The following is a 27659-nucleotide window of genomic DNA, read 5'->3' on the forward strand; positions in this document are numbered from 1 at the left end:
TAACGTCGGAGATGGTGAAGTTGCCTCCCTGCAGCAGAATACCCAGGCCGGAGGAGCGACAGTCGTTTCCTCCTGACCAGATGGAAGGCCTGTGGGACCACCAGCTCGACCAGCGCCTGTAGTTGCTGAGGTGCGGAATTCCGCACTCCTGCAGGAACAGTAGGTCAGCTTTCACATTTGCTAAATAGTTGAGTGTGGCTACACACTGCAAAGTATCTTTGAAGCTTTGCACATTTATGGATGCAATTTTAAAACCCATTATAAAAAGGTAGATTTACCAGTCTCAAGAGTCCAGAGTCTATACAGTTGGCTGTTCCAGCTGTTGGATGTTCCCCAGCATGCCGGTGGTGCTCGCAAACTTTAGCACAGTTGCAGGGCTGAGAAAACTGTTCTGGTCCGCACTGGCCCCATGAACTTGATGCAGATACATTGGGGGGGTGGGTGGGGGGGGGGGGGGGGTGTAGCCCTGGCGTTCGTTCTGGCAGTCAGTAGGTGTTGGGGTTGCAGGCCGGTCTTCGCCTGGGTTGTTGCTGCTTGTTACTTTCGGGGGTTGGTCTGTGACCTTGTTTTCGATGTCCGGCGTTTGGTGGCCGTTGGTCATATTGCTGTTCCCATGAGCCAGAGGTTGATTGTCTCGGCGGGTTTTATTTTCTTCCCGGTCTGTTGTCTGGGGGGGTCTGTGCCTCCCGTTCCAAAGTGGTGCTTTGCCTCTTTATTTGAGGCCGATTCTTGTCTTGTTTTTCCTCATCGGACCGACTAATTGCTTCATTTTGAATGTAAATAAATACTGTAGATAGTTGCGACACGTAACGAAGCAAAACACTGTACTAATGTATACCAGGTACCACCATAACCTCAACCTATACCACTGTATTACGCAAGACCACCACCCCCGCCGGACTCTTTTTTAACAGGGGGTGAATGTGGTAGTCGGTATTAGGGTTATTACGGTACCCAGGTTGATGCTGTAAGACCATTGGTGTGGGAGGTACCTGAGACAGCAATATCAGTGGTGAAGCCTGCCTGCTGGTTCTGCCCAGTAAGGAGGAATATAAGAGCCTGTGTCTCCCTAGCAGCTGCATTCTGTACCTGCGCTGCTGGGGGAAACATCTAGTCCAATAAAGCCTTCAATTGTCTTCCAATCTCGCTTCTGGAGTTATTGATCGAGCATCAGATCCTCCTTGTCATTTCCTCAAATAATTCAATCAGATTTGTACAGCATGACTTTCCTTTAACAAAGCATGCTGACTCTCCCTGACTAGTCCATGCCTTTCTAAGTGTTAGTTTATCTGATCGCTCATCTGATTGATTCTAACAATTTGTCCACTACTGAAGTAAGACTAACCAGCCTTTAATTGTTTGGCCTTTCCTTCGTACCCTTTTAAAACAACGGAACTGCATTTGCATTCCTCCAGTCCTCTGACACTTCCCTTGTGACTAGTGAACATTGGAAAATAATCCTCAGATCATCTGCTATTTCCTCCCAGATCTCCTTTAACATCCTAGGAAACAATCCATCCAGCCCTGGTGACTTATCCACTTTCAAGGATTCCAACTCTTCTTATACTTCCTCTCTCATTATGAGTATCCAATATTTCACACTGCTTCTCTTGATTACTATTTGCATCATCCCTTTCCTTTGTGAATACGGAGACAACATTTTTAAAATCTCTTCCCACATCCTCTGCATCTTCACACAAGTTCACTTCTTCATCTCTGATAGGTCCCACCTTTTCCTTAACTATTCTTTTGCTCTTTATATACTGGTAAAACATTTTTGGGTTTTCCTTAATCTTGCTTGCTAATATTTTTTCATGCTCTCTCTTTGATTTCCTTATTTCCTGTTTTACTTGATCCCTGTACTTTCTATAGTCCTCTCGGCTATCTGCAGTGTTGAGTTCCTTGCAAATATCATAAGCTTTTTTTCCTGTTCAATCTTACCCTATATTTTTCTAGACAACCATGGGGGTTTAGATTTGGCAGTACCATTCTTAATTTTGGAGGGGACATGTCTGCTTTGAACCCTATGGATCTCACGTATTAATGCTTCCCACTGGTTTTACAATGATTTGTCCTTTAGTAACCTTGTCCAGTCCACCTCAGCCAAATCACTTCTCAGTTTTGTCAAATTTGCCTTCCCCCCCCCCCCCCCCACCCCGGTTTAAGACATTTACTTCTAATTTATCTCTGTGTTTTTCAATAATAATATTAAATCTAACTGAATTATGATCACTATCCCTGATATGGCCACCTATTGTCACTTCACCCATTTGCTCATCTTTATTTCCCGAGACTAAATGCAGAATTGCATCTGCTCTCGTTGGGCTTGTCACATATTGTTTTTTTTTAAAAAAAATCCTGGTCACAGTTCATGAATTTTTAACCCTCAATGCCCCTTATATTGTTTGAAACCAAGTTGATATTGGAGTAGTTAAAATCTCCTACTGTTATTGCCCTCTTATTCCTTTTTTAAATTATTTTTTAAAACATTTTTTATTCTCCTTTTTCACATTTTCTCCCACATTTACACCCATCAACAATAAACATTAATCAGCAAGATATGTCAATCCCCATAATAACAACGATCCCATCCGCCCACCAACCCCCAAACCTCAGCCCACATGCTTACATAAACAAATGACAAAAAGAAATCAGGGATTACCCATAGTCACCCTTAATCTACACAGCCCCCCTCCCCCCCAACTAATGTTCGATGTTATCCAGTTCTTGAAAGTGCATAATAAATAGTGCCCATGACTTGTAGAACCCCTCCGAGCTTCCCCTCAGTTCGAACTTAACCTTCTCAAGGGTCAAGTATTCCAACAGTCCCCCCGCCACGCCAGGGCACTGGGTGGAGAGGCTGCTCTCCATCCCAGCAGGATCCACCTTCGGGCGATCAACGAGGCGAAGGCTATGATATCTGCCTCCGCTCCCGTTTCCAACCCTGGCTGGTCCGACACCCCGAATATGGCCTCCTGGGGACCCGGGTCCAGTTTCACACGCACCACCTTGGAAATTACCCTAAACACCTCCTTCCAGTACTCCCCTAGCTTTGGACAGGACCAAAACATATGAACGTGATTCGCGGGCCCCCCCCCCCCGCAACGCTCGCACACATCCTCTACTCCTTCAAAAAATCGGCTCATCCTCGCCCTAGTGAGGTGCGCTCTATATACCACCTTCAGCTGTATCAGCCCCAACCTCGCACATGAGGTGGAGACATTCACTCTCTGGAGCACCTCACACCAGACTCCCTCCTCTATAACCTCTCCCAGCTCTTCCTCCCACTTTGCTTTGATCCCTTCCAGTGGTGCCTTATCCTCTTCCAGAATAGCTCCGTACACCGCTGACACTGCCCCCTTCTCCAGTCCCCTTGTCGTCAACACCTCCTCCAGCAATGTGGAGGCCGGTTCCTCTGGGAATCTCTGTATCTCCTTCCTGGCAAAATCCCGAACCTGCATGTACCTAAACACTTCTCCCTGTTCTAGCCCATACTTCACTTCCAGCTCCCTCAATCCTGCAAACCGACCCCGAAGAAACAAATCTTTTAGCATCTTAATCCCCTTCTCTTCCCATTTCCGAAAACTTCCATCCCACCTCCCTGGCTCAAATCTGTGGTTCCCCCAAATCGGCATTTCCCTTGACCCTAAACCCAACCCGAAGTGTTGGCGAAACTGCCTCCAGATTTTCAATGAAGCTATTATTACCGGACTCCCTAAATATTTCCCCGGAGCTATCGGGAGCGGCGCTGTTGCAAGTGCCTTCAGCCCCGACCCCCTGCAGAAACTCTCCTCCATTCTGACCCACTGAGAATCCACCCCTCTGACCCAGCTCCGCACTTTCTCCACATTCGCCGGCCCTCTTATTCCTACAGGCAGAAATTTATCTGCATATATGTTGTTTTATTTCTCTCTCACTTATGGGCATCTGTAGTATACTCCTAGTAGTGTGACTGCCCCATTTTATTCCTAAACTCAACCCATAAAGCCTCATGTGTTAACCCGTTTAATATATAATCCCTTCTCACAACTGTAAATTGATTCTTTAACCAATAATGCTACCCCACCTCCTTTTTTGTCACCCACTCTTTCCTGCCTGAAACTCTATATCCAAGGATATTGAGCTACCAATTTTGCCCCTCCTTTAGCCAGATTTCCTTGATAGCAACAACATCCTGTTGCCATGTATCTATCTGTGCCCTTAGCTCATCTGCTTTGTTTATAATAATACCTGCATTGAAGTATGAACAGTTCAACCCCCTCAAGGACACATTTTAGTCCATGTTTCTTTTGCCTTTCTGAGTCGCTGACTACATCACTAACTAATGTTCTACCTCCTGTTTCCTGATCTGAATCTGACCCATCTAAGCCTACCCTTAGGTTCCCACCCCCCTGCCATGCTAGTTTAGAACCTCCCCAATGGAACTGACAAAAGCCCCCCTCGAGGATATTTGTCCCAGCTCTGCCTGAGTGCAATTCATCCGGCTTGTACATAACGCAGGCATAATTTATGGTTTACGTTGTAACAATATGTGGCATTTAAACATTATGGTGCAAACACAAGGAAAACATTTATAATGGTGATTGAATTACTGCTGAACTGAAATCCTTGTCTCACCAGGATAGAGGATCATGATGATGTCACTCCTATCTTCAACGAGCAGACTGACACACTAAGACACATTTATGGTGAATACTTCCTGGCAGAACTAATAGAAGCTCAGGATGAAACAACCCATGCTGCTGTCTCTGAGGTCTGTGTTTAGCTTTGCCCTTTTATCATGCTAATAAATACATTTCAAATTTGTTTAAAGAACGTAGCATGGCAGCACTTTGCATTATGCAACTGATAGAAATATTGATCGGGGACGTGGAAAAAAAAAGTAAATGCCAAATAATTCAAAGAGATAAAATTAAGAATTTTAAAGCTACTTAAAGTTAGTAAATGATAGTAACAAATAGCATGTTCAAAAAAGGTCCTGTACAAAAAGAAATGAATATGATATATTAATGGCACCTCATTACAAGATGAGTTTCAAAGTCACTGGATACAATTTTCCAGCTCTTGCTCAAGCGAAACGAGACCGGTGAATAGTGGGAGAGATCAAAAATGAGAACCACGCCAGTTTGCAACGCAACCGGCCTGCTCCCGTAGGCGAAATCGGGATCTCGCCATAGCGTGGCGAGAAACCAGTTATCACCACTTAAGTCCTATTTCCATATAGGTTACAGGAGCCACCCATTATCCAATGACCTCCCATCATTCATTGGCCTCATCAGCAAGTGGTCACACTGGCGCCGATTAGTGCTCCTTTTTAAAAACAAACTTTAAAAAAAATATATAAATTTAGAGTGCCCAATTCAATTTTTCCAGTTAAGGGGCAATTTAGCATGGCCAATTCACCTAGCCTGCGCATCTTTGGGTTGTGGGGGCGAAACCCACGCAAACACGGGGAGAATGTGCAAACTCCACACGGACAGTGACCCAGAGCCGGGATCGAACCTGGGACTTCGGCGCCGTGAGGCAGCAGGGCTAACCCACTTTAAAAACAAACTTGGCGGAAGGGCCTCTGTGGGGAGCCAAGGAGGTGAGTAGCCACCTTTGCTCAGGCAAGAACCCTGGAGCGCTGGAATTGTCACCCCAGAGTTCGGCGAGGGTGGGGGACCATCGGCTGGGGGTAGAGGACCTTCCACAGGGTGGGTTTTTCATGGGAGGGTGGGGGAGAGGTGTTGGGGGGGGCAACCGGGGGGCAATCGCTCGCAGCACCACTATGCCAAACCCTGGGATTGTGTGTACCCGTTCTGGGGACAACACTTGTCCCTGCCCGTCTACCCCACCGATCACCCATATCCCTAACCGACTGCCGAGGCTTCCGACTGTGCGTCTGAGGCTATTACTGATAGGGAATTGGCAGTCGTGGTTAAGTGAGCACTTCACACAAAAGAAACCAATTATCACCACTTAAGCCCTATTTCCATACAGTTAACAGGAGCCACCCATTATCCAATGGCCTCCCGTCATTCATTGGCCTCATCAGCAAGTGGTCACACTGACACCGATTAGTACTGCTTTTTAAAAACGAACTTGGCAGAAGAGCTTCTGTGGGGCACCAAGGAGGTGAGTAGCCATCTTTGCATATCTATGGCTAGAGGATGGGTGAGTGCCACAGCACCCGTTCCAGGTGTCTTTATGAGCGGGTGTCCGGAGTACCGATTCTGGGATCCGGTGAGCTAGTCGCCACCATCGTCACTCCATGGGACATGTCCGGATTGACACTCAGCCCCCCCACCCACTCGGTAATCGTAGGGCCCTGGGGTTCACCTTGGGACGGAAGGGCAGCTGGTTCGAGCCCCCGCAGCCCATGCATCAACTGGCTCTGCCAGCCCTGACGGTTCCCAATGGTCCTCACCATTGTGTCGAGGCACTCAGCAATGCTCCTCAGTGGCTCTGCAGCGTCTCGGCAATGCCCACCTGCGTCTGGGACAAGCTCTGCAACGCCTCGGCCATTCCCAACTGAGTGCGGAACATATCTTGCAGAACCCCATCAGGGTCAGCCTCATACTGGATGACATCCCCCATTGAGGCAGACATACTGCCGAGACCCTCAGACATGGCCGTCACCGATAGCGCGACGCCTCCACTAATGACGTTGTACACCAGGCTCTCAATGTAGTCGCCACCCTAGCAGTGTTGGCCTTGGTGCCACACATTGCTGGTGACATCTGCTGTGCCCGTAGCCTCTGGGACTACTCCAAACAGCTATGGATCTGCTGGAGTGTTATTGAGATCTCCCTCAGAGTGTCTCAGCCACTTCCTATCGTTTCCATCAGTTCCGGGAAAGCCTCTTCTTCAGGCTGAACATCAGCCTGGGACCCAGCTGGGTCCTGGGATCCAGCAGACCTCCGACTGCAGTCTCGCCTGGGAGTTCCTGCATAAACAGCTGTGTGATGTTCACCAGATTGTGCCCCAGAAGCCTGACCACTAACATTTCCCACCAAGGTGTGTATCTGCGCTGGTAGAAGGTGGGGATGACCGCTGTGAGACCTCGATCGTGCCTTCCTCAGAGTTCTCCTCTGAGGTGTTCTCATGGGAGGCTGGAGAGGGGTCACCCAGGATGGGCCGGCGCCATCGGCTGGAGGACCTGCGGGAGAATGGACATGTGGTCAGTGGGAGGAATGGGTCAGTCAGTAAGGCAATAACAACTCATGTTTGACAGGTCCTTTGGCTGGGGCCCGGTGGTTCCTCACCTCTGTGGCATCCGCTAGCATCCGCATTGCTGACCGCTCTATCCTCGGCCACAGCAGTCACCTCCAGGGCCCGCTCCTCAAAGGTGGTGACGGTCCTTATGTCCGGCACCCCACCGCCTGTCTGGGCCCTCTCCCAGCGATTGTGGGAGAGCTGTTCCTGAGGAGACACAGAGGTAGTTAGCCACACATGTGGTTCAGTGGTGTTGGTGGTGGTGGTTGGGCTGGGGGGGGGGACGGAAGGGTTGGGGGGTTTGAAGAGAGAGCGGGGGTGGAGGGAGGGTTGGGGGGGGGTCGCATGGAGAGTTGGGGGGGAATTCTCGCGTGGGGGCGAAAAAGGTCTCAGCGGAGGGGGTGCGGGGGACGATGGTGTTGACTCACTCGTCCTGCCCGGTGTAGGTCGTTGGCCTTTTTTTGGCACTGGAATCCAGTCCTCCTGGTCACACTCCCGGAGCTCACAGATGCCGCCACCTCGTCCCAGGCCGCACTGGCTGCCCTTTGGCTGACCCTCTGGGACCTTTGGAGGAACAGGGCTTTTCTCCTGGGCTCCGCTGCATCTAGGAGCCTCCTGACACCTGATTCGCCGAATCTTGGGACCAGTCTCCTGGGCGCCATTGTTGCGAGCTGACTGCTGATGGCTGAGCAAGTGCTGCTTAAGTGCTGCTCGACTTTGTTTACAGAATGTACGGTGCAGAAGGAGGCCATTCGCCCATCGAGCCGCACTGGCCCTTGGAAAGAGCACCTCGCTTGAGCCCACACCTCCACCCTATCCCCGTAACTGAGTAACTCCACCTAACCTTTTTGGACACTAAGGGCAATTCAGCATGGCCAATCCATCTAAACTGCACATCTTTGGACTGTGGGAGGAAACCGGAGCACCCGGAGGAAACCCACGCAGACACGGAGAACGTGCCGACTCCGCACAGACAGTGACCCAAGCCGGGAATCAAACCTGGGACTTTGGATCTGTGAAGCAACAGTGCTAACCACTGTACTACCGTGCCGCCACGTGTTAGCGGGGGGCTGACAAAAGTTCTGAGACCTAGAGTTCCTACAGAGCAGAAGGAGGCCATTCGGCCCATTGAGTCTGCACCAACCCTCTGAAAGAGCACCCTACCAAAGCCCACTCCCCGGCCATATCCCCATAACCCCACCTAATTGCACATCCCTGAACACCACGGGGCAATTTTAGCATTGCCAAACTACCTAGCCTGCACCTAATCTTTTGGATTTTGAGAGGAAACCCGATCACCCAGACGTAACCCACGCAGACACATGGAGAAAGTGCAAACTCCACACAGACGGTCAACCAAAGGACGGAATTCAACCTAGGTCCCTGGTGCTGTGAGGCAGCATTGCTAACCAATATGCCACCGTGCAGTCCCACTGGGCTGAATCTATGGATGTCAATTGAGAACGAATTCATCATGCCTGATAGCCTGGCAGAACTCACAATTTAGACTGGCCTGCTGAGGGACGGCATGAACCTGGGCAGCTGTAATCCACTTAGATGTATCAGATCCACGACACAAATGTGACATATTTGAAATTTAAGGTCTGCATCATTACAGTGGTCGTTCCCTCTCCTTATCCTCACACTATCACAGTTCCTGTTGGGATATTCTGCAACTGCATTTTATTGAGTTGAGAAACAAATTCTGGCCCTTGCTGTTCATGTTTCAATAGACCAATACACGCTGTACAGATGCCTGCAGCCATAGACTGAAGCCATAGACTGATCTTTATGTGGGGGAAATGTATACTGAACCAGGAAATAAAATATTTACTCTGTATAATGTGCTGCACTCCCACTGGTAAACATACACATATTGAAATAAGGGCTGCATTCATGAATGTCAAATAAAAGAGCCAAATGAAATTAGAGTGGTATGCAAAAATGGAGGGTGCCCACTGCTAAACTTGTCATGGTTGCATTTATTGTACACCTGTAAAATGAGTGGAATATTGTTGAAAATCTATCTCTATAATTTTTACAATGATAAATAAATTGGTAAATAGCCACAATAAAGGGCTGAATTTGTGCAGGCTGCATGACACGGACAGCCGATTTGCACTAGGGCCCCAACTATGGCAGCTTTGCGACCTCTGCACCATTTTGTTTGCAGCACTGCCCCCCCCCCACCCCCGCTCCATTTGGTCCTGATGTCGAAGTCCCAAACCATGAACATTTTCTGCCCGAAGTTTCTTTGTTCATAGCTGCAAAAGAAGTTGTTATGAAAATGTGTTACTTTCATATATTATGCAGGTAAACAACGCTGCAGTGGGGTTCATAAGTGTGTGCAGTGAAGTGAATGTCGACCTACTGAATGAGTGCTATGACTTGCGTCCTTTTCATGGTCTTCGTAAAGGTCCTGATGTCGAGTCAGCAGAACAGCAACCAGGTACAAGTTGTGTTCTTTCACTGAGCAAAAATATAAACCAATACCATACTTTTATAAAAACAGCAATTGCTGGGAATACCCAGCAGATAAGCAAGTAAAGAGTTTGGTGGGGGGCGGGGGTGGGGGTGGGGGTGGGGGTGTGGGGGTGGGGGTGGGGGTGGGGGGGTGGGGGGGGTGGGGGGGGGGGGTTGGGGGGGGGCGAAGAGCAGGGAAAGTTTGTGATAGGGTGGAAAGCAAGAGAGGTTAAACCACTAAAGAAAAAAAAAGGTGGTAATTGGATAAGAAATAAACATAAGAACTAGGAGTAGGTAACTCAGCACCTTGAGCCCCTCCGACATTCAAGACGATCATGGTTGATCTCATCTCGGCATCAAATCCACTTTCCTGTCCATTCTGCATAACCCTTTAACTCATTACTAATTGAAAACCTGTCTAACTCTTTCTTTAATTCATTCAATGTCCTGGCATCCACTGCACTCTGAGGTAGTGAATTCCACAGATTCACAACCCTTTGAGAGAAGTAATTTTGCCTCATCTCTAGTTTAAATCTGCTAAAACTATGACCTCTCATTCTAGATTGCCCCACAAAAGGAACCATCCTCTTTACACCTATTTTGTCAATATCTTTATCATCTTATATACCTCAATTAAATTTCCTCTCATTCTTCTAAACTCGAGAAAGTATAAGCCTAAACTGCTCAATCTCTTCATAAGGCAAACCCCTTATCTCTGGGATCAGTCTAGTGAACCTCCTTTGAACTGCATCCAAATACATCTCTTTTCAAATAAGGGGACTAAAAAAGTATACCGTACTCCAGATGTACTTTCACTAATGCCTTGTGCAGTTGCAGCAACTCATCCCGACTATGATACTCTATTCCTTTTGTTAGCTGTGAAAATATTCACACGAAGGCCTGAGTACAAGTTTAAAAAAGCAGTTTATTATGTCAGAATTCTGGGAGAGAAGGTCTGAGACTCCGCAGCCTATTGACAGCACCTTTTCTCACTTGAGCTAAGGCTCACACGGGTTAATATACAGATTCAAAGTGAAATCAGTTTGTAATCTCATTTACATACAGCCAATCACCTTTATTCGCGTCACAATTCATTACATGCAACTAATTAGTCCTAATTAATCCTCTATTATCTCAGTTCATGCCATAAATGGTTATTAGTTTGTAATCTATAGCCTTTTCCCGTTGTTGCTAATTCACCAGCTCGTAGCTAGTCGGGCAAAACAGGATTATCTTAAGGCATTTAGACCTTGGGCAAAGTTTGTGAATAGTTCATTGTCTCTGGGTCAGTACCTGGCGGTGAGTTATTTGTTTCACACACAGAGCTGTCTTCAGTAGCAGACACAGAAAGTACATCGAGCTGCGAAGTTAGCTACAATTTGCAACATAGTTAAGAATTAGTTGCATAATGCAAACAGCAGGATTTCCCATCAACATGTCCCACAGTCGTATAATGTGAGAGACATTGAATATAATGTGAGAGACAGAATTGAATATAATGTGAGAGACAGAATTTTCTCACCGACATTTCCCTCCTCTTGGTCATGGAAGATGTTTACAGAACTCCAACTGACCAAAATGAAACGAGATGAGGGCTGCAGGGTGTGTAGTAAAGATATACGGCCTTTGGGGTACGTAACCTCCCAGATGTTTTGTAAGTACACCGTGCATGTGATTCAAAGATCACCCCTCAGAAATAGTGCTGATGTACCTTTTCATCTGCCGTTATTTCAGGGAGTGTCTCGACATCAGCACTAGCTACAGGCACGATCTGTGCTGCCATGACTTTGCAGCAGGAGTTTAAGCATACACTTATCAGGCAACATGTTACCAAAAGGGCAGCAATTAAGATCACCCCGTACACCAGGTATGACCACCAAGAGCCCACAAATAGCCATTTGAACCAGCCACCCGCACCTGAGTTGTAGTGAAATTCCGCCCCAATTGCCTGAATCTTTGATGCCTCCTTGCGAATGTGGGCTGCCAAATCAGTGATGTTTTCAGAGGAGTCGGGAATGTAAGTGCAACACTCTCTTCCTACAATGGCACATGTGCCCCCCTTCTCCGCCAGAATAAAGTCCAACGCCAAGCGATTCTGTAAGGCAATAGTTCGCTCGGCCACTAATTCTGCTGATATGACCTGAAGCGCTTGGCTTCCCTCACTGAGAGCTAATGCGGTTTCGTTAGCCAGTCTCTCAAGTGCGGAGGCCATGTTTATTAGCTCTCTTGCCGATTTTGCGTTGCGTATGGTGGAAAGGCTATCATCCAGAACCGTTGCGCCCCGGTAATGCCACGACGGGTCTGAAGGGCCGGGGGCTGGATCAGAGTCGTAGCCTTTCTAATGTGCGGAACGACATGCGCCAAAAAGCAACATCCTCTCCACTTAGGGCTGCTAACCGTTGACCACTTCTGTGGGCGGCCCGGGAGCCATGGATATGCTTTGAGTTCGCAGACCCAGTAGGTTCCATTTAAATTCCGTAGGGATGACAGAGTCGTTATTTGATCGCACATGCGCACCTGCGCCATCTCATTGTACCCGTTCCCTAGAAACGGGCCATCGCCTTGAAAATTACAGTGGCAAGTTGTAGAATTAGGAGGGGCAGCGATACTGGTTAGTTTAAGGTGTGGGACCTCTTTGCCAGGAGCAAGACCCCAATCTTCATCAAAGTGCGGGATATACCACCCAGTGAACCGAGTGAGTCCCCAAAATCTTTGTGCCTCGATATTGGGCAACTGTACGTCCGTATCTGTACTATTAACAAAGAACCACACATTCATTCGTTCGGTATAATTAAGGGGTATTGCCCATAAGGGGATTCCGTTATCTATCCGGTACGGGATGTGCGCACACACCCAACAGGAGGAGGCATTTGTTACCTGTGCATATTCATATTGTAGAGCCAGAAAGATATTCTTAATGATAGCATGTTTCATATAAGAGCATTTGGTTACAGAAAGCATATTCAGAAAAATCACAATAAAAATGTAGCAGGCTGACATGCCGGGCTTCATCATGCTTCGGCTGAGTAGAGGCCTTCTATTCTTCAGTACCTATCATAAATATAATAAATGATTCGAGCGTTATACAATTTAAACTGCGTTCAATGTTTCCAGCGTCCCATGCCTTTTATGTCTATGCATGCGCAAGTGTCTCCACTGATGAGGACTTGGTGGGGTCCTGTCCTGTCCACCTGGGAGCAAACCTTGACCATTATCTTTCAGCCAGCGGGGGAATATCGGGTAATGATGATAGCTCTAAATTCTTATCCTTAGTTTCCTGTCTAGATCGTGTTTGTTGGCGCATGTCTTTCAATTGGTTGCTGAGTTCAAATATGTACTTGCGCATTCTGTCCCTCAGTGGGCCTACGTCATTCCCCCCCCGTAATTATCCCCGCTGGTAATTGCATTGCACGGCCAGTCATCAGTTCATAGGGAGACAAGCCGGTCGTCCGATTAGGGCTTGCTCGTAATTTAATCAGGACAGTGGGTAAAACGTCGACCCACTGCTGATGTTTCTCTCCCAGGGCTTTCGCTAGGGCAGTTTTGAGTGTTCTATTCATACGTTCAACCATTCCAGAGCTCTGTGGGTGATATGGTATGTGGAATTTATGTTTGATGCCCATCCACGCACATATTTTCTTTGTAACTAGTCCAGTGAAATGAGTCTCTTGGTCTGAGTCAATCTGTAAGGGCACCCCCCAGCCGGGATAATTTCCTCTGCCATTATCCGCACAACCGTATTTGCTGTGCAGTTGCGTGTTGGGAACGCCTCAACCCAGCACGTAAATTGATAGATGATGACGAGACAATATCGCTTCCCTCTACTTTGGGGCAGTGGTCCGGTAAAGTCAATTTGCAGGTTTTTCCAAGGGCCCCTAGGTCTCGGCTGATGTGCCATCCTAATTTTGACGGGGCGTCCGGGTTTATGTTGTGCGCATGGGATGCATCACTGGCAGTGTTTGGCTATATCCCGTCCCATGCCGGGCCACCACCAGTCTTTACCAATTATGGGTACCAGAGCCTCCCTCCCTACATGGTCCGAACCATGATGTGCTGTAAGAAGAGTCTGCCTGATACAAGCGGGCAATCACTCTTCCGTCTTTTCTCCAAATTCCTTTCTCATCCTTTTGACCCCCCTTTGTACACCAACCCTCCTTTTCTTCCCTCGATGTGTCTGAGTGTAATTTCTCAATACTGATTTCTTCAATCTGGGCACTCATAACAGTGAAGTCGTTGACCAAGCCGGCCTGAGCCGCCTTGTCTGCTGCCTCATTGCCCCGTTGTTGGGGTGTTTCTACCTTCTGGTGGGCTTTAACTTTTATTACTGCAGCCTGTTTTGGTAACTTCACGATTGTCAACAAGGACTCTATACGTTGCTGATGTTTTATCTGGTCCCCCTCAGAGGTAACAAATCCCCTCCTATCCCAGGCAGTCATGTAATCATGTACTACTCCGAAGGCATATCTACTATCGTTGTATATGTTCACTGTTTTCCCCTCTGCAAAGGTTAGTGCTTTTGTTAATGTTACCAATTCCGCCACTTGTGCTGATAGGGAACTGTCTAACCTTCCTGAAAGTACTGTCCTCAATTCACTGTCTACTACCGCCTAACCAGTTCGTGGCGTCCCCTCAATATATTTCCTTGAGCCATCCCCATACAGGGTGAGATCTGGAGTCATGAGAGGGTCTTCTTCTATTAGCGTCTCGCCCACTGCCTCATCTACCTGTGAGCACATATGGGGTTCTCCCTCATCTATGATTCCATCAGCGGGGTTTCCCCCTATGTCTTTGACGATTAAAACTGACCGATCCCTGGGGATTAAAACGGACTCCCAGTGGGCCCGGCGTAGGTTTCAGACTGATCTGAGTTTATGATTGTTTAACATTTCCACAATTGTATGTTCGGTATGTAAGATGATATCGCCGGCCATCACTGTGGGTTCGCTAACACTGACTACCCAAGCCGCCCAGTCTAGAGCTGCCACGCAGCGGGAAAACCCAGCTGCTACGGGTGACTGTTTTGTTGAATAATATGCCACCAGTCTGCGCCTGTCCCCGTGGACCTGCGTTACCACAGCCGCATAGAACTGACCCTCATTGTTACAATGTATGTGGAATGGTTTCCACATGTCCAATAGACCGAGGGCTGGGGCTGAGGTTAATGCTTATTTCAGTTTTGCATAAGCCTCTTCCTTTTCCAGACCCCAGTCTATGGTTCGGTTGCCAGGGTTCCCCCCTTTCACAAGTGTTTAGATCGGTTCTGCTAAGGCAGCGAAGTTATGAATGAAATTTCGACTGTCATTAAAAAGTCCTAAGACCTTGCGAACCCCTCGGACTGAGGTCGGGCGGGGCATCTCCTGTATTGCCGTTCGTCTGTCATGGGGCATAGTGCGGGTTCCCTGTGATATCTGTTGCCCGAGGTAAAGGATGAACTTACGTACTACCTGGGCCTTTTTGGGGTTAACTTTAAGCCCTCCTTTCTCTAATGCCTGTAAGACTTTGGTCAATGCGGTGGCGTGACCGGTCGCATCCTCCGAGGCAATCAGCAGGCCATCAACGTATTGCAGAACTGTGCTGCGATAGGGGCTCAAATCTACGTTCTCCAACAGCGAGCTCATAACTCAGTGGAAAATAGCTGAGCTGTTGTGGAACCCCTGTGGTAATCTCTACCAAGTGTATTGTCTGTCCGCTACTGTGAAGGCAAATTTATTCTGAGACTCTGGGTCTAATGGTATGGACCAGAATCTGTTTGCTATGTCTAGAACTGTAAAGGTTTTATGGTCTGGAGTTAAGTCGTTGAGAATAGTGCTTGGGCTCGCTACTATGGGGTGCAGTTTGGGTGTTATTTTGTTTAATTCTGTGTAATCAATGGTCAGATGGAATGTTTTAACAGGTTTGATGACGGGCCAGATGGGTGAATTAGTAGTACTTTCAGTTCGCCTGACTATACCCATTTTCTCTAAATTCTGGACAATCTCCTGTACGGCGTGTCGTGCCTCTGGCTTAATGGGATATTGTTTATGGGGTATATGTTCAGGTCCATTTACAGTGATAGGTGCCATGAGGACGCGGCCCGTTTCCTGTTTAGTTGTGGCCCAGACCGCAGGCAGCGACCTGCAGACGGTGCCAAAAGGCTTGGGTACTGTATCCCAGTCGCGCTGTAAGATGCTGGCACTACCTACTTTGGACAGATGGTGGCAGGATTGGTTAAGCTTAACCTTAGTCCCGACACGTCGTGGCCAGTGAATCTTATAGTTTGCTGTGTCTATCAAAACTTTAAATTCTTTTAAAATAACCATCCCCAGAACACAACCTTCGTTGTTAGGGCATACAAAAAGTTGAATCGGTATAAGTCGGTCAGCTATGTCTAAAATGACTGGTCTACTCTTATCAGCTCGGGTCCGGGAGCCCCCTACTCCTACAATGTATATGCATTCTTTAGTCACTGGTAAGGGTATATAGGTGAAGGAGACAGCTGCCCCCGTGTCAATTAACATCTGGCACTGTTGGCCCCCCAACAGGGCAGGTATGTAGACACGATTACCTGTCCCTGTATCTGCGGAGGCCACCTGGCTTCAGGAGGCCTGTCCCTTCCCCCTTTCCTTGAGCCATTTAAGGAAAGCTGCCTGATCATTTGGGTTAATTGCATTAGTCTTGCCGGATTCGGCCTTGTGCCAACAGGCGTGACTGAGGTGTGCTGGTTTCCCACAATGGTCACAAAGCCGTGCCATAGCTGTGCAGTCTTCGAATTTATGTCCCACCTTCCCACAATTGAAACATTTTCCTGTTAGTCTTCTGCCGGGTTGTGTAATCTGTGCTGCAGCTATCTTTTCTCGCTTTATGTGTATTTCCGGTTTTATAACCCCACCCTGAGTATCTTGATCTTTTGCATCTACCTGGCTTGCCCATTGAACCGCGGCATCATATGTGGGCGCGGCCACTACTCCCATTCTTAGAATGGTCTGGTGTGAATGAGAGAGTCCACCCTTAAACATCTGAATAAAAGGGGCATCGTCCCGTTGGGGATTCAGTTGTCCTGAAGATTCGCAATATGCATTGAACAGTGTTCCCCATAATCATTACTGGGCTCCCCTTTTCTTTGTCGTGTAGCCTGGATCCTTCCCCAATTGACGGAAGGTTCCCCCAGGCCGGCTGCCTTAAACGCGTTATAGGTTGCATGTTGGGCGGGACGATCAGGGTTCGCCGCGACTGCGGCCGCCCAATCTCCATCTTGAAAATTGGCCGCCAGAGTCCTCCATTTATCTGCTGGACATTTGGCCTTGACTAATTGGTGAATGTCACATGGATGAAGGTCGTGAACGTCCCACATCTCTTCTAAGTTCCTCCAAAAGTCAGTGTTTTTGCTTCGAGGAGCGAGAGTTCCTAGATCCTTTAAAATAGCCTGTTTTTCTAACGGTGTAAAGGCTTTATATCCATCATTTGCATTATTAGCATAACGCTACACGGGAGCGCACCTAATTTCTGTCACCTTTTCAGCCTCCTCAGTGTGTAATGGAGCGGAGGCATATGGAGGTGGGTCTCTTTGGCTGGAGGTGTACTTGGAAGTGCATGATAAAATAGGTTTGAGTCAGCACGGCTTTGTCAAGGGGAAGTCATGTCTGACAAATCTGTTAGAGTTCTTTGAAGAAGTAACAAGGAAGTTAGACAAAGGAGAACCAGTGGACGTGATTTATTTAGATTTCCAGAAGGCCTTTGACAAGGTGCCGCATAGGAGACTGTTAAATAAGTTCAGAGCCCATGGTGTTAAGGGTATGATCCAGGCATGGATAGAGTATTGGCTGACTGGAAGAAATCAGAGACCGGGGATAAAGCAGTCTTTTTCAGGATGGCAGCCGGTGACTAGTGGAATACCTCAGGGGTTGGTGCTGGGACCACAACTTTTCACAATATACATTACTGATCTGGAAGAAGGAACTGAAGGCACTGTTGCTACGTTTGCAGATGATACAAAGATCTGTAGAGGGACAGGTAGTATTGAGGAAGCAGGCGGGCTACAGGAGGACTTGGACAGGCTAGGAGAGTGGGCAGTGAAGTGGCAGAAGGTTATGCACTTTGGAAGGAGAAATGGAGGCATAGACTATTTTATATAGAGAGGAGCAGCGATAGCCTTGCCGGGTTTAGACAAGGCACAGTACTAACACTTGCCAATTCAGATGAGATACTGTGGTCGACCTAACCAAATGGGAACAGAGTCCCTTGGCAAGCGCATTTAGCCGTGTGTTTCCTGCACTTTCAGCACCGACAACCCCACCCCCAATCTGGTTAGATACGGGGCCTCAACAGGGAATGTGCTTCCGAGGCCGCAATTAGTCCGGTTTTGAGCATGGAGGAGCTCTGCTCGCTGGAACTCCTCAGTGCAGCAAGAGATTTTAAAATGGTGTCCCGATCCCTTGAGTTCCCGGCGCGACCCCCAAACTGCCCCCCCAAGCCCAACTAACTATAAGGGGGCCGACTCCCAGACCCCCCCCCCCAACAGTGCACCCCCCAGCTGACAGTGCCACCTGGGCACCTTGACAGTGCCAGTAAGGCACCCAGGTGGCACTGCCAGGCTGGCAGTACCAGGGTGTCCAGATGACACCAGCAATGCCAGAGTGCCACCCTGCCCAGAGGTGCCATTCCATCTGATCCCTGTTTGTGGAGACCAGCACGGAACAGCACTTATCTGAGGTCTCCATGGTGAAGGGGATGGATCCCAACACCTTGGTTACCTCCAGAAGCTGAATATTAGAGTGAGATTAGCTGTTTTGGTCTAATATGCAGATTTGCTAAAAAATGATCAAGCCCACAGTGGGCGGTGCTTCACATCGTGACATCTCACGAGATCGCATTAGACCTCGTAAGGTGTAGCGAACTGGATAGCTCCCAGGAGCGATGTCTCCCGTCATTTATCAGCCACGTTGTGCCTAGGTGTGATGCTTTTCGGGTGTGGTGTGGCTGATAGATAGCGTCTTGTGTTTACACTTGTGAGTCCTATACATGGAAGTTCTAGCTGTATATCAAAACATCCTGCATTTGTACAGCACCTGTAATGTAGTCTAATGTCCCACGATATGCTGCAGGAGTGTAACTAGACAAAAATTGACAGCGATCCAATTAATGAGATTTAAAAATAAATGACCAATAACTTTGCCAAAGAGGTAGGTTTTAACAAGCATCTTAAAGGAGAAGAGCGACAGAGAACAAAGGAAATGTCTGAAGGTGAGTCAGCCCCTGGTAGCCAATATGGCAGAGAACTGAGAAATTTTACTTGTTGGCAGCTTTACTTACCATCCACATCTGTAATATTCATGGAGTAGAGGTCAAAATGGAGTGGAAACTGAAATGCTAAGATTTTAAAATCAGATTTAAGATCGGAGTTAAAATAGGGATGTTTAATCATAATCGAGTAAAAATATAACACTGTTCTGACTCAGTAAAGTTAATTGAGAAATTTTTGTTTTTCTCTGGACAGAAACTACTTTATCCTCAGCACCCTCATCTCCTAAAGACAACGCAGACAGAAAGGTATGTCACTTTGAATAATCAGAAGAACTACAATCAAAGAAAATCCTTCAAATTAATTTGAATATTGCCTTGGAAAGGGAAATTGGGTGATATATATAATGGGCAGCGCAGCCACTACTGCTGGTTTTATGTTAATGTTAAGATAAATTCCTAGATTCTTAAAACTATTTTGGCTGTAATTATCTGTCCCATCTATTCTCTAAAGAGTTTGCTCACTTTCTCCATGTGTCTTTTCCGTGAAAACTTCATACTGTAATTCTTTCTCTTCAGGTGAGCATTTCAGGTCAACATTTTGGGCTTCTTCATTGTGTTATGTATTCCCTTTGAATTCTGTTTTTGTTTTTGATTTTTACTGATGTGTGCATTAGTTGGAACATTCGTAACAGCTTCTGAGCTCTAAGGAAAAGCTTCCATGCCTATTTCACACTGCCAGGATAATTTTTTAAAATCATTCACAGTCTCTGCCAGTAGTAATAAAAGACAATTGAGGTGGAGTTTGCTGAGGCCTACCCAGCTATTGGCCATAATGTGAGCCAAGATTTGACAGAAATACATAGATACATAGAATACATAGAATTTACAGTGCAGAAGGAGGCCATTCGGCCCATCGAGTCTGCACCGGCTCTTGGAAAGAGCACCCTACCCAAGTCCACACCTCCACCCCATCCCCATCCCCATAACCCAGATCTAGCAGAATTATTTACGGTATTTCTCTGGGGTCTTCACTAATCTTCTGATGATGTTATTGATGAAGATCCAGGGAAGTTCCGGGAAAATTTCAAATGCAAGTGGCAGTCACATTCTTTCAGCATCGGGAAAATTGATCAGAAAAGACTGAAATAAAGGTTAGAATAATAAGTTTAAAAATCATGAAAGACTTCCAATCTGTCTTGTTCTGTCCGAACTGCTCATCAAATATCCCATGGAAGTCACATAATTAGACCTTTAATACTTGTAAACACTATGTCATGAAAAGTTCAAATATTAAAACCATTTTCACTATTTTTTTAACCTTTCAGTTTTATTTATTTTTCATGTATCACATTATTGACATATATACTCTTTTAAAAAAAAGTTTATTCAAAGTTTTTCCAACAAACATTTTCAACCAATTAAGCCCCCCCCCCCCCCGTAACAGAAAAGAAAAAGACAAAAGAGCAAAAGAAAACATAAACATATCAAGCAAACATAGTACAGAACTTATACAATGGGTTTCTCCCGCACAATTGTCTTTTATCCACCTCAGTTGTCTTTTATTACTGCTGGCAGAGACTGTGAATGATTAAAAAATATTATCCTGGCAGTGTGAAATAGGCATGGAAGCTTTTCCTTAGAGCTCAGAAGCTGTTACGAATGTTACAACTAATGCACACATCAGTAAAAATCAAAAACAAAAACAGAATTCACCCTCCCTATGTTTGTACAAATACTACCTGGGGAAAAAAAACCTCCCCCACCCACCCAAATATCCCCCCCCCAAAAGAAATACCCCCCTCCCCCCCTGGGTTGCTGCTGCTAATGACCGAGCTCCTTCTAGCGCTCCGCGAGAGATAGTGAAGGAACGGTTGCCTGAAGAACCCCTGCGCAGACCCTCTCAGGGCAAACTTTATCCTCTCTAACTTAATGAACCCTGCCATGTCATTTATCCAGGCTTCCACACTGGGGGGCTTTGCGTCCTTCCATAATAGCAAGATCCTCCGCCGGGCTACCAGGGACGCAAAGGCCAGAATGCCGGCCTCTTTCGCCTCCTGCACTCCCGGCTCGTCCGCCACCCCAAATAATGCCAGCCCCCAACTTGGTTTGACCTGTACTTTCACCACCTTGGACATAGTCCTCGCGAAACCCCTCCAGAACCCATCCAGTGCCGGGCACGACCAAAACATGTGGACATGATTCGCCGGGCTTCCCGAGCACCTCCCACATCTGTCCTCCACCCCAAAGAACCTACTCAGCCTTGCCCCCGTCATATGTGCTCTGTGAACAACCTTAAACTGTATCAGGCTGAGCCTGGCACATGAGGAAGAGGAATTAACCCTACTCAGGGCATCCGCCCAGAGACCCTCTTCAATCTCCTCCCCCAACTCCTCCTCCCACTTGCCCTTCAGCTCCTCTACCAAAGCCTCCCCCTCTTCTTTCATCTCCTGATATATCGCCGAAATCTTGCCCTCTCCGACCCATACACCCGAAATCACCCTGTCCTGGATCCGCTGTGCCGGGAGCGACGGGAATTCCCTCACCTGCCGCCTCATAAATGCCCTCACTTGCATATACCTGAACGCATTTCCCGGGGGTAACCTGAACTTCTCCTCCAGCGCCCTGAGGCTCGCAAACGTCCTGTCTATAAACAGGTCCCCCATCCTTCTGATCCCTGCCCAATGCCAGCTCCAAAACCCCCATCCATCCTCCCTGGGACGAACCGGTGGTTCTCCCGGATCGGGGACCACACTGAGGCTCCCATCTCACCCCTATGTCATCTCCACTGCCCCCAGATCTTTAGCGTTTCCGCCACTACCGGACTCGTGGTGTACCTTGTCGGCGAGAGCGGCAGCGGTGCCGTCACCAGCGCCCTCAGTCTCGTTCCTTTGCAGGACGCCATCGCCAACCTCTTCCATGCCGCCCCCTCTCCCTCTATCACCCACTTACTGATCATCGCTATGTTGGCTGCCCAATAACAGCCCTCCAGATTTGGCAACGCCAGCCCTCCCGGTCCCTACTACGCTCCAGAAACCCCCTCCTTACCCTTGGGGTCTTGTGGAATCCATGATGCTCCTACCTACCTGCTTAAAAAAGACCTTGGTAATCCTAATAGGAAGAGACCCTAAAAAGAAACCTCGGGAGGACCGTCATTTAGCGAGAGTGGCAACACATCCCATCATTTGAAGTCCTCCTCCATCTACTCCACCAGCCGCGTCAAGTTAAGTTTGTGCAGGGCCCCCCAGCTCCTAGCTACCTGGATCCCCAAGTACCGAAAGCTCCTTTCCGCCCTCTTCAACGGTAGGTCGTCTATCCCTCTTCCCTGGTCCCCCGGATGCACCACAAAGAGCTCACTCTTCCCTACATTGAGCTTGTAGCCCGAGAAGTCCCCAAACTCTCTTAGGATCCGCATGACCTCCACCATCCCCTCCACTGGATCCGCCACATACAGCAACAGGTCGTCTGCATACAGCGACACTCGATGCTCCTCTGCCCCTCGGACCACCCCCCTCCAGTTCCTGGACTCCTTTAATGCCATGGCCAAAGGCTCTATTGCTAATGTAAACAACAGGGAGGACAGGGGGCACCCCTGCCTCGTCCCTCGATACAGCCGAAAATACTCCGACCTCCGCCGATTCGTAGCCACACTCGCCACCGGGGCTCTTTCTAGAAGGTTAACCCAACCAATAAACCCCTCCCCAAACCCAAACCCAAACCTCCGCAACACTTCCCAGAGATACTCCCACTCCACCCGGTCAAATGCCTTCTCCGCGTCCGTAGCTGCCACTATCTCCGCCTCTCCCTCCACCGATGGCATCATAATCACGTTTAGGAGCCTCTGCACATTGGTGTTTAGCTGCCTGCCCTTTACAAATCCCGTCTGGTCCTCATGAATCACCCCCGGGACACAATCCTCAATTCTCGTAGCCAGCACTTTTGCCAGCAGCTTAGCGTCCACATTGAGGAGCGAGATCGGTCTATATGACCCACATTGCAGTGGGTCCTTGTCCCGCTTCAGGATCAGAGAAATCAGCGCTCCGGACATTGCCGGGGGCAGTGTCCTCCCCTCCCTTGCCTCATTGAAAGTCCTCATCAGCAACGGGGTTAACAGGTCCGCATACTTCCTGTAAAACTCAACCGGGAACCCATCTGGCCACGGGGCCTTCCCCGCCTGCATGCGCCCCAGTCCTTTAACCAGCTCCTCCAACCCAATTGGCGCCCCCAAACAAGCCACCTCCTGCTCCTCCACCCTCGGGAACCTCAGTTGATCAAGAAACCTTTGCATCCCCGTTGGGGGCTGAGATCTGTACAGCTCCTCATAGAAGTCCTTAAATGCCTCATTTACTTTCACCGCACTCCGCACCGTAGTTCACCTGCTATCCTTGACTCCACCTATCTCCCTTGCTGCCATCCTCTTACGGAGCTGATGTGCCAGCATCCGGCTCGCCTTCTCCCCATACTCGTAAGTCGCCCCCTGTGCCTTCCTCCACTGTGCCTCTGCCTTCCCCGTGGTCAACAAGTCGAATTCCTTTGCCGCTCCCTAAGTAGACCCTCCTCGGGGGCCTCTGCATATCTCCTGTCCACCCTTAGGATCTCTCCCACTAACCTCTCCCTTTCCCTGCCCTCTCTCTTCTTCCTGTGAGCCCTGATGGAGATTAACTCTCCCCTGACCACCGCCTTCAGCGCCTCCCACACTACCCCCACCTGCACCTCCCCATTGTCGTTGGCCTTCAAATACCTTTCAGTACACCCCCGCACCCTCCCGCACACCTCCTCATCCGCCAGTAATCCCACATCCAGACGCCACAGCAGGCGTTGGTCCCTCTCCTCTCCTAACTCCAGCTCCACCCAGTGGGTGGCATGGTCTGAGATGGCTATGGCCGAGTACTCTGTTCCCTCCACTTTCGGGATCAGCACCCTACTCAAAACAAAAAAATCTATCCGGGAGTAGGCTCTGTGCACGTGAGAAAAAAAAGAAAATTCCATGGCCAGGGGCCTAGCAAATCTCCATGGATCTAATCCCCCCATCTGGTCCATAAACCCCCGAAGCACCTTGGCTGCAGCCAGCCTCTTCCCCGTCCTAGATCTGGAGCGATCAAATGCTGGTCCAGCACTGTGTTGAAATCCCCCCCCATTATCAAGCTTCCTGTCTCCAGATCCGGAATCCGCCCCAACATGCGCTTCATAAATCCAGCATCATCCCAGTTCGGGGCGTAGACGTTCACCAATACCACCCACACCCCCTGTAGCCTACCGCTCACCATCACGTATCGACCCCCATTATCCACTACAATATTCTTGGCCTCAAACGACACCCGCTTCCCCACCAGTATTGCCACCCCTCTGTTCTTTGCATCCAGCCCCGAATGGAATACCTGTCCTATCCATCCCTTTCGTAACCTGACCTGGTCTGCCACCTTCAAATGTGTCTCCTGAAGCATGACCACGTCTGCCTTCAGTCCCTTTAAGTGCACGAACACTCGGGTCCTCTTAACCGGCCCATTCAGGCCCCTCACATTCCAAGTTTCCCCCCCCCGCCGACTAGCCATCTCCTTTTCTGGGCCAGTTCCGTGCCCGTGCCTCCCACACCCTCCAGTCCCCCAGGCTGGGGACCCCCATCCCGACCACTTCTTCTGTTTCCAGTTCCCCATCGGCCGATGCAGCAGCAACCCAATATACCCCCCATCCCGCCCCCTCCCCCCGCTAGACCCGTGTCTAGCTCTTTTGCTCCCCCCATAACACTCCCGTAAGTCAGCTGACTTCTGCTGACCCCGGCCTCCCCGCCATCTCATTGACCCCCACGTGTGGGAATCCCCCCTCCCCCTCCTCCCCAGCAGTTAGTGAGCGCTCCTCCACCCCCCCCCCCTCCGTCTTTCCCTAGCGCGGGAAAAAGCCGGCCCCGCCCCTCTGGCGCAGCTCCTTTTGCGGCCTTATCCCAATTTCCCCATCCCCGGGCCTCCCCTCCCTCCAGCAGCGACGCCCACATTCGCTCACAATCTCCCCATCAGATCTCTTCCCCCATCCCCATCCATCACCCAACCCGTGGAACATTCCCGACGCATAGTTAAAACCCTGTATACATCCGACATCCCCCCAACTACCACAGACCCTCAGTTTGAGTCCAACTTATCAGTTTGTATAAAGGTCCAAGCCTCCTCAGGCGTTTCGAAGTAATGGTGTCGATCCTGAAATGTGACCCACAATCGCGCTGGCTGCAGCATTCCGAACATCACCCCCTTCCGATGGAGCACCGCCTTGGCCCGATTAAAACCAGCTCTCTTCTTTGCCACCTCCGCGCTCCAGTCCTGGTAGATTTGGATCTCCGCATTCTCCCACCTGCTGCTCCTCTCCTTCTTGGCCCATCTCAAAACACACTCTCTATCCACGAGACGGTGAAACCTCACCACCACCGCCCATGGTGGCTCATTGGCCTTGGGTCTCCTCGCCAGGACCCGATGAGCCCCATCCAGCTCCAGGGGATTTGGAAAGGCCCCCGCTCCCATCAGCGAATTGAGCATCATGCTCACATATGCTCCAGCATCGGCCCCCTCCTCTCCTTCAGGGAGACCCAGAATCCGAAGATTCTTCCTCCTCGACCTGTTCTCCAGGTCCTCGAATCTTTCCGCCCACCTCCTGTGCAATGCCTCGTGCGCCTCCACCTTCACCGCCAGGCCCAAGATCTCATCCTCATTCTCCGCGGTTTTCTCCCGCACCGCCTGGATCGCCGCCCCTTCGGCCTTCTGGGTCTCCACTATCCCCTCGATCGCCGTCAGCATTGGCGCCAGCACCTCTTTCTTCAGCTCCTCAAAGCAGCGCTTGAGAAACTCCTGCTGCTCCTGCACCCATGCCGCTTGATCTACGCCCGCCGCCATCTTGTTTTTTCTCCCTCGCACTTTACACTGCTCCATAAACGCTTTTTTGACCGCTCCACTCCTGGTCCAATCCATATACTACGGAGGGGGGACCTTGCCACACTAGAGGTTGTTGAAAAAATTGCCGTTGCGGCTCCTCAAGAGAGCCCAAAAGTCCGTTTTAGCGGGAGCCGCCGAATGTGCGGCTTAGCTCCGCATAGCCGCAACCGGAAGTCCTTGACATATATACTCAACAGTCAAGCCAGACAATGTCTATACTTCCCATCAGATTTGCACATCATTTTGTGTATAGTGTAATCACCTATAAAATTTGCAATTTAATACACATGTTTTAGTAATAGCTGGGACTAAAACTTATCTAATTAGATTTGGTAGGAAGCCAGACATTTGGAATTCTTTATTTTAAACATGTATCAATTGCCACATTGCCTGCAGTGCCATAAGGTTTATGGCTGAAGAAATGCACAATCAAAAAGTATTTCTGAACTGAAAAATAATTTTCTGGAACTTTTGCAATTTTGTAAGACATTTTTGCTGTTTGAATCAGTTCAAATGGAACTCTTTTAGATATCTCATTCAGTGTGAACATACTTTCTGTGTACATATATTTTTCTAGAACACTAACACTGAACAACCTGGTGGATAGCATTAAAAAGAAACCAAACTAGACCAGCCATTGAGCCATAATAAATACTGGGCACACAATTTAATAGAAAAGAAACAGAGTCACATTTTGGGTGCTTTTAATGGGATGTTTCCCAGCACTTTCAGCTCAGCGCGTCAGATCGGATGAACCCCCCACCACAGCCTCCGGATACCCCTAATGCCCCAACTTACCAATTAGGGGGTCCTCGAGCTCCCGCATCCACCTCAGAAGGGTAGGGTAACCCGGGCCCAATTCCTGCCATGCACAAGATGCCACCTAGGCACGACCAGCCTGACACCCTGGCGGTATCCTGCCAGACTGACAGTGTCATCTGGTATCCTGGCATTGCTATTAGATCTCACGAGGTGTAACGAGCTATAACTCTCGCAAGAGGCCTCATCGTGTCCCGGGTTGGGTGCAACAAGGCCGTTAGATCACGCCCTGAGGCTACAAGAGCAAGTCAAAGGCCGGGAATTTTGCAGAGAAAACTAACTTCCTGACTCCCCCAAGCATGTCAACTACCTATCGCTGGCTTTTAAAGCAGACCAAGGCAGGCCAGCAGCACAGTTCAATTCCCGTACCAGCCTCCCCGAACAGGCGCCGGAATGTGGCGACTAGGGGCTTTTCACAGTAACTTCATTGAAGCCTACTCGAGTGACATCAAAACAAACCTGTTGGACTTTAATCTGGTGTTGTAAGACTTCGAACTATCTACAAGGCACAAGTCAGGAATGTGATGGAAAACTCTCTATTTGTTTGGATGAGTGCAACTCCAACAACACTCCAGAGGCTTTACACCATCCAGGACAAGGCAGCCGCTTGATTGGTACCCCGTCCACAAACATGCACTCTCTCTACCACTGATGCACAGTGGCACCAGTATGTACCATCTACAAGATTCACTGCAGCAATTCGTCAAGACTCTTTCAGTAGCATCTTCCAAACCTGTGACCTCTACCACCTAGAAGGACAAGGGCAGCAGATGCATTGGAACTGCACCATCTGCAAGTTCCCCTTTAAATTACAGATTATCATGACTTGGAACTATATTGCCGTTCCTTTACTGTCATTGAGTCAAATCCTGGAACTCCCTTCCTATCAGCACTGTAGATGTATTACATATGACAGGGGGCAGCACGGTAACACAGTTATTAGCACAGTTGCTTCACAGCTCCAGGGTCCCAGGTTCGATTCCCGGCTTGGGTCACTATCTGTGCGGAGTCTCCAAGTTCTCTTCGTGTCTGTGTGGGTTTCCTCCGGGT

At 48.8% G+C, this 27659-nt stretch overlaps 1 protein-coding gene across 2 annotated transcripts in view; it reads left to right on the top strand.

Moving 5' to 3' along the window:
* cfap61 (cilia and flagella associated protein 61) overlaps window positions 1–27659 on the top strand; it is a 584187-nt gene that overhangs the window by 72008 nt on the left and 484520 nt on the right. For both annotated transcript variants that reach the window (XM_072505562.1, XM_072505571.1), the window contains 3 exons: window positions 4621–4753; window positions 9511–9646; window positions 19133–19185. In XM_072505562.1, coding sequence (XP_072361663.1) covers window positions 4621–4753; window positions 9511–9646; window positions 19133–19185 — 322 coding nt within the window. The remainder of the gene's footprint in view (window positions 1–4620; window positions 4754–9510; window positions 9647–19132; window positions 19186–27659) is intronic.

Source organism: Scyliorhinus torazame, chromosome 1, assembly GCF_047496885.1.
Source record: "Scyliorhinus torazame isolate Kashiwa2021f chromosome 1, sScyTor2.1, whole genome shotgun sequence".
Taxonomy (NCBI): domain Eukaryota; kingdom Metazoa; phylum Chordata; class Chondrichthyes; order Carcharhiniformes; family Scyliorhinidae; genus Scyliorhinus; species Scyliorhinus torazame.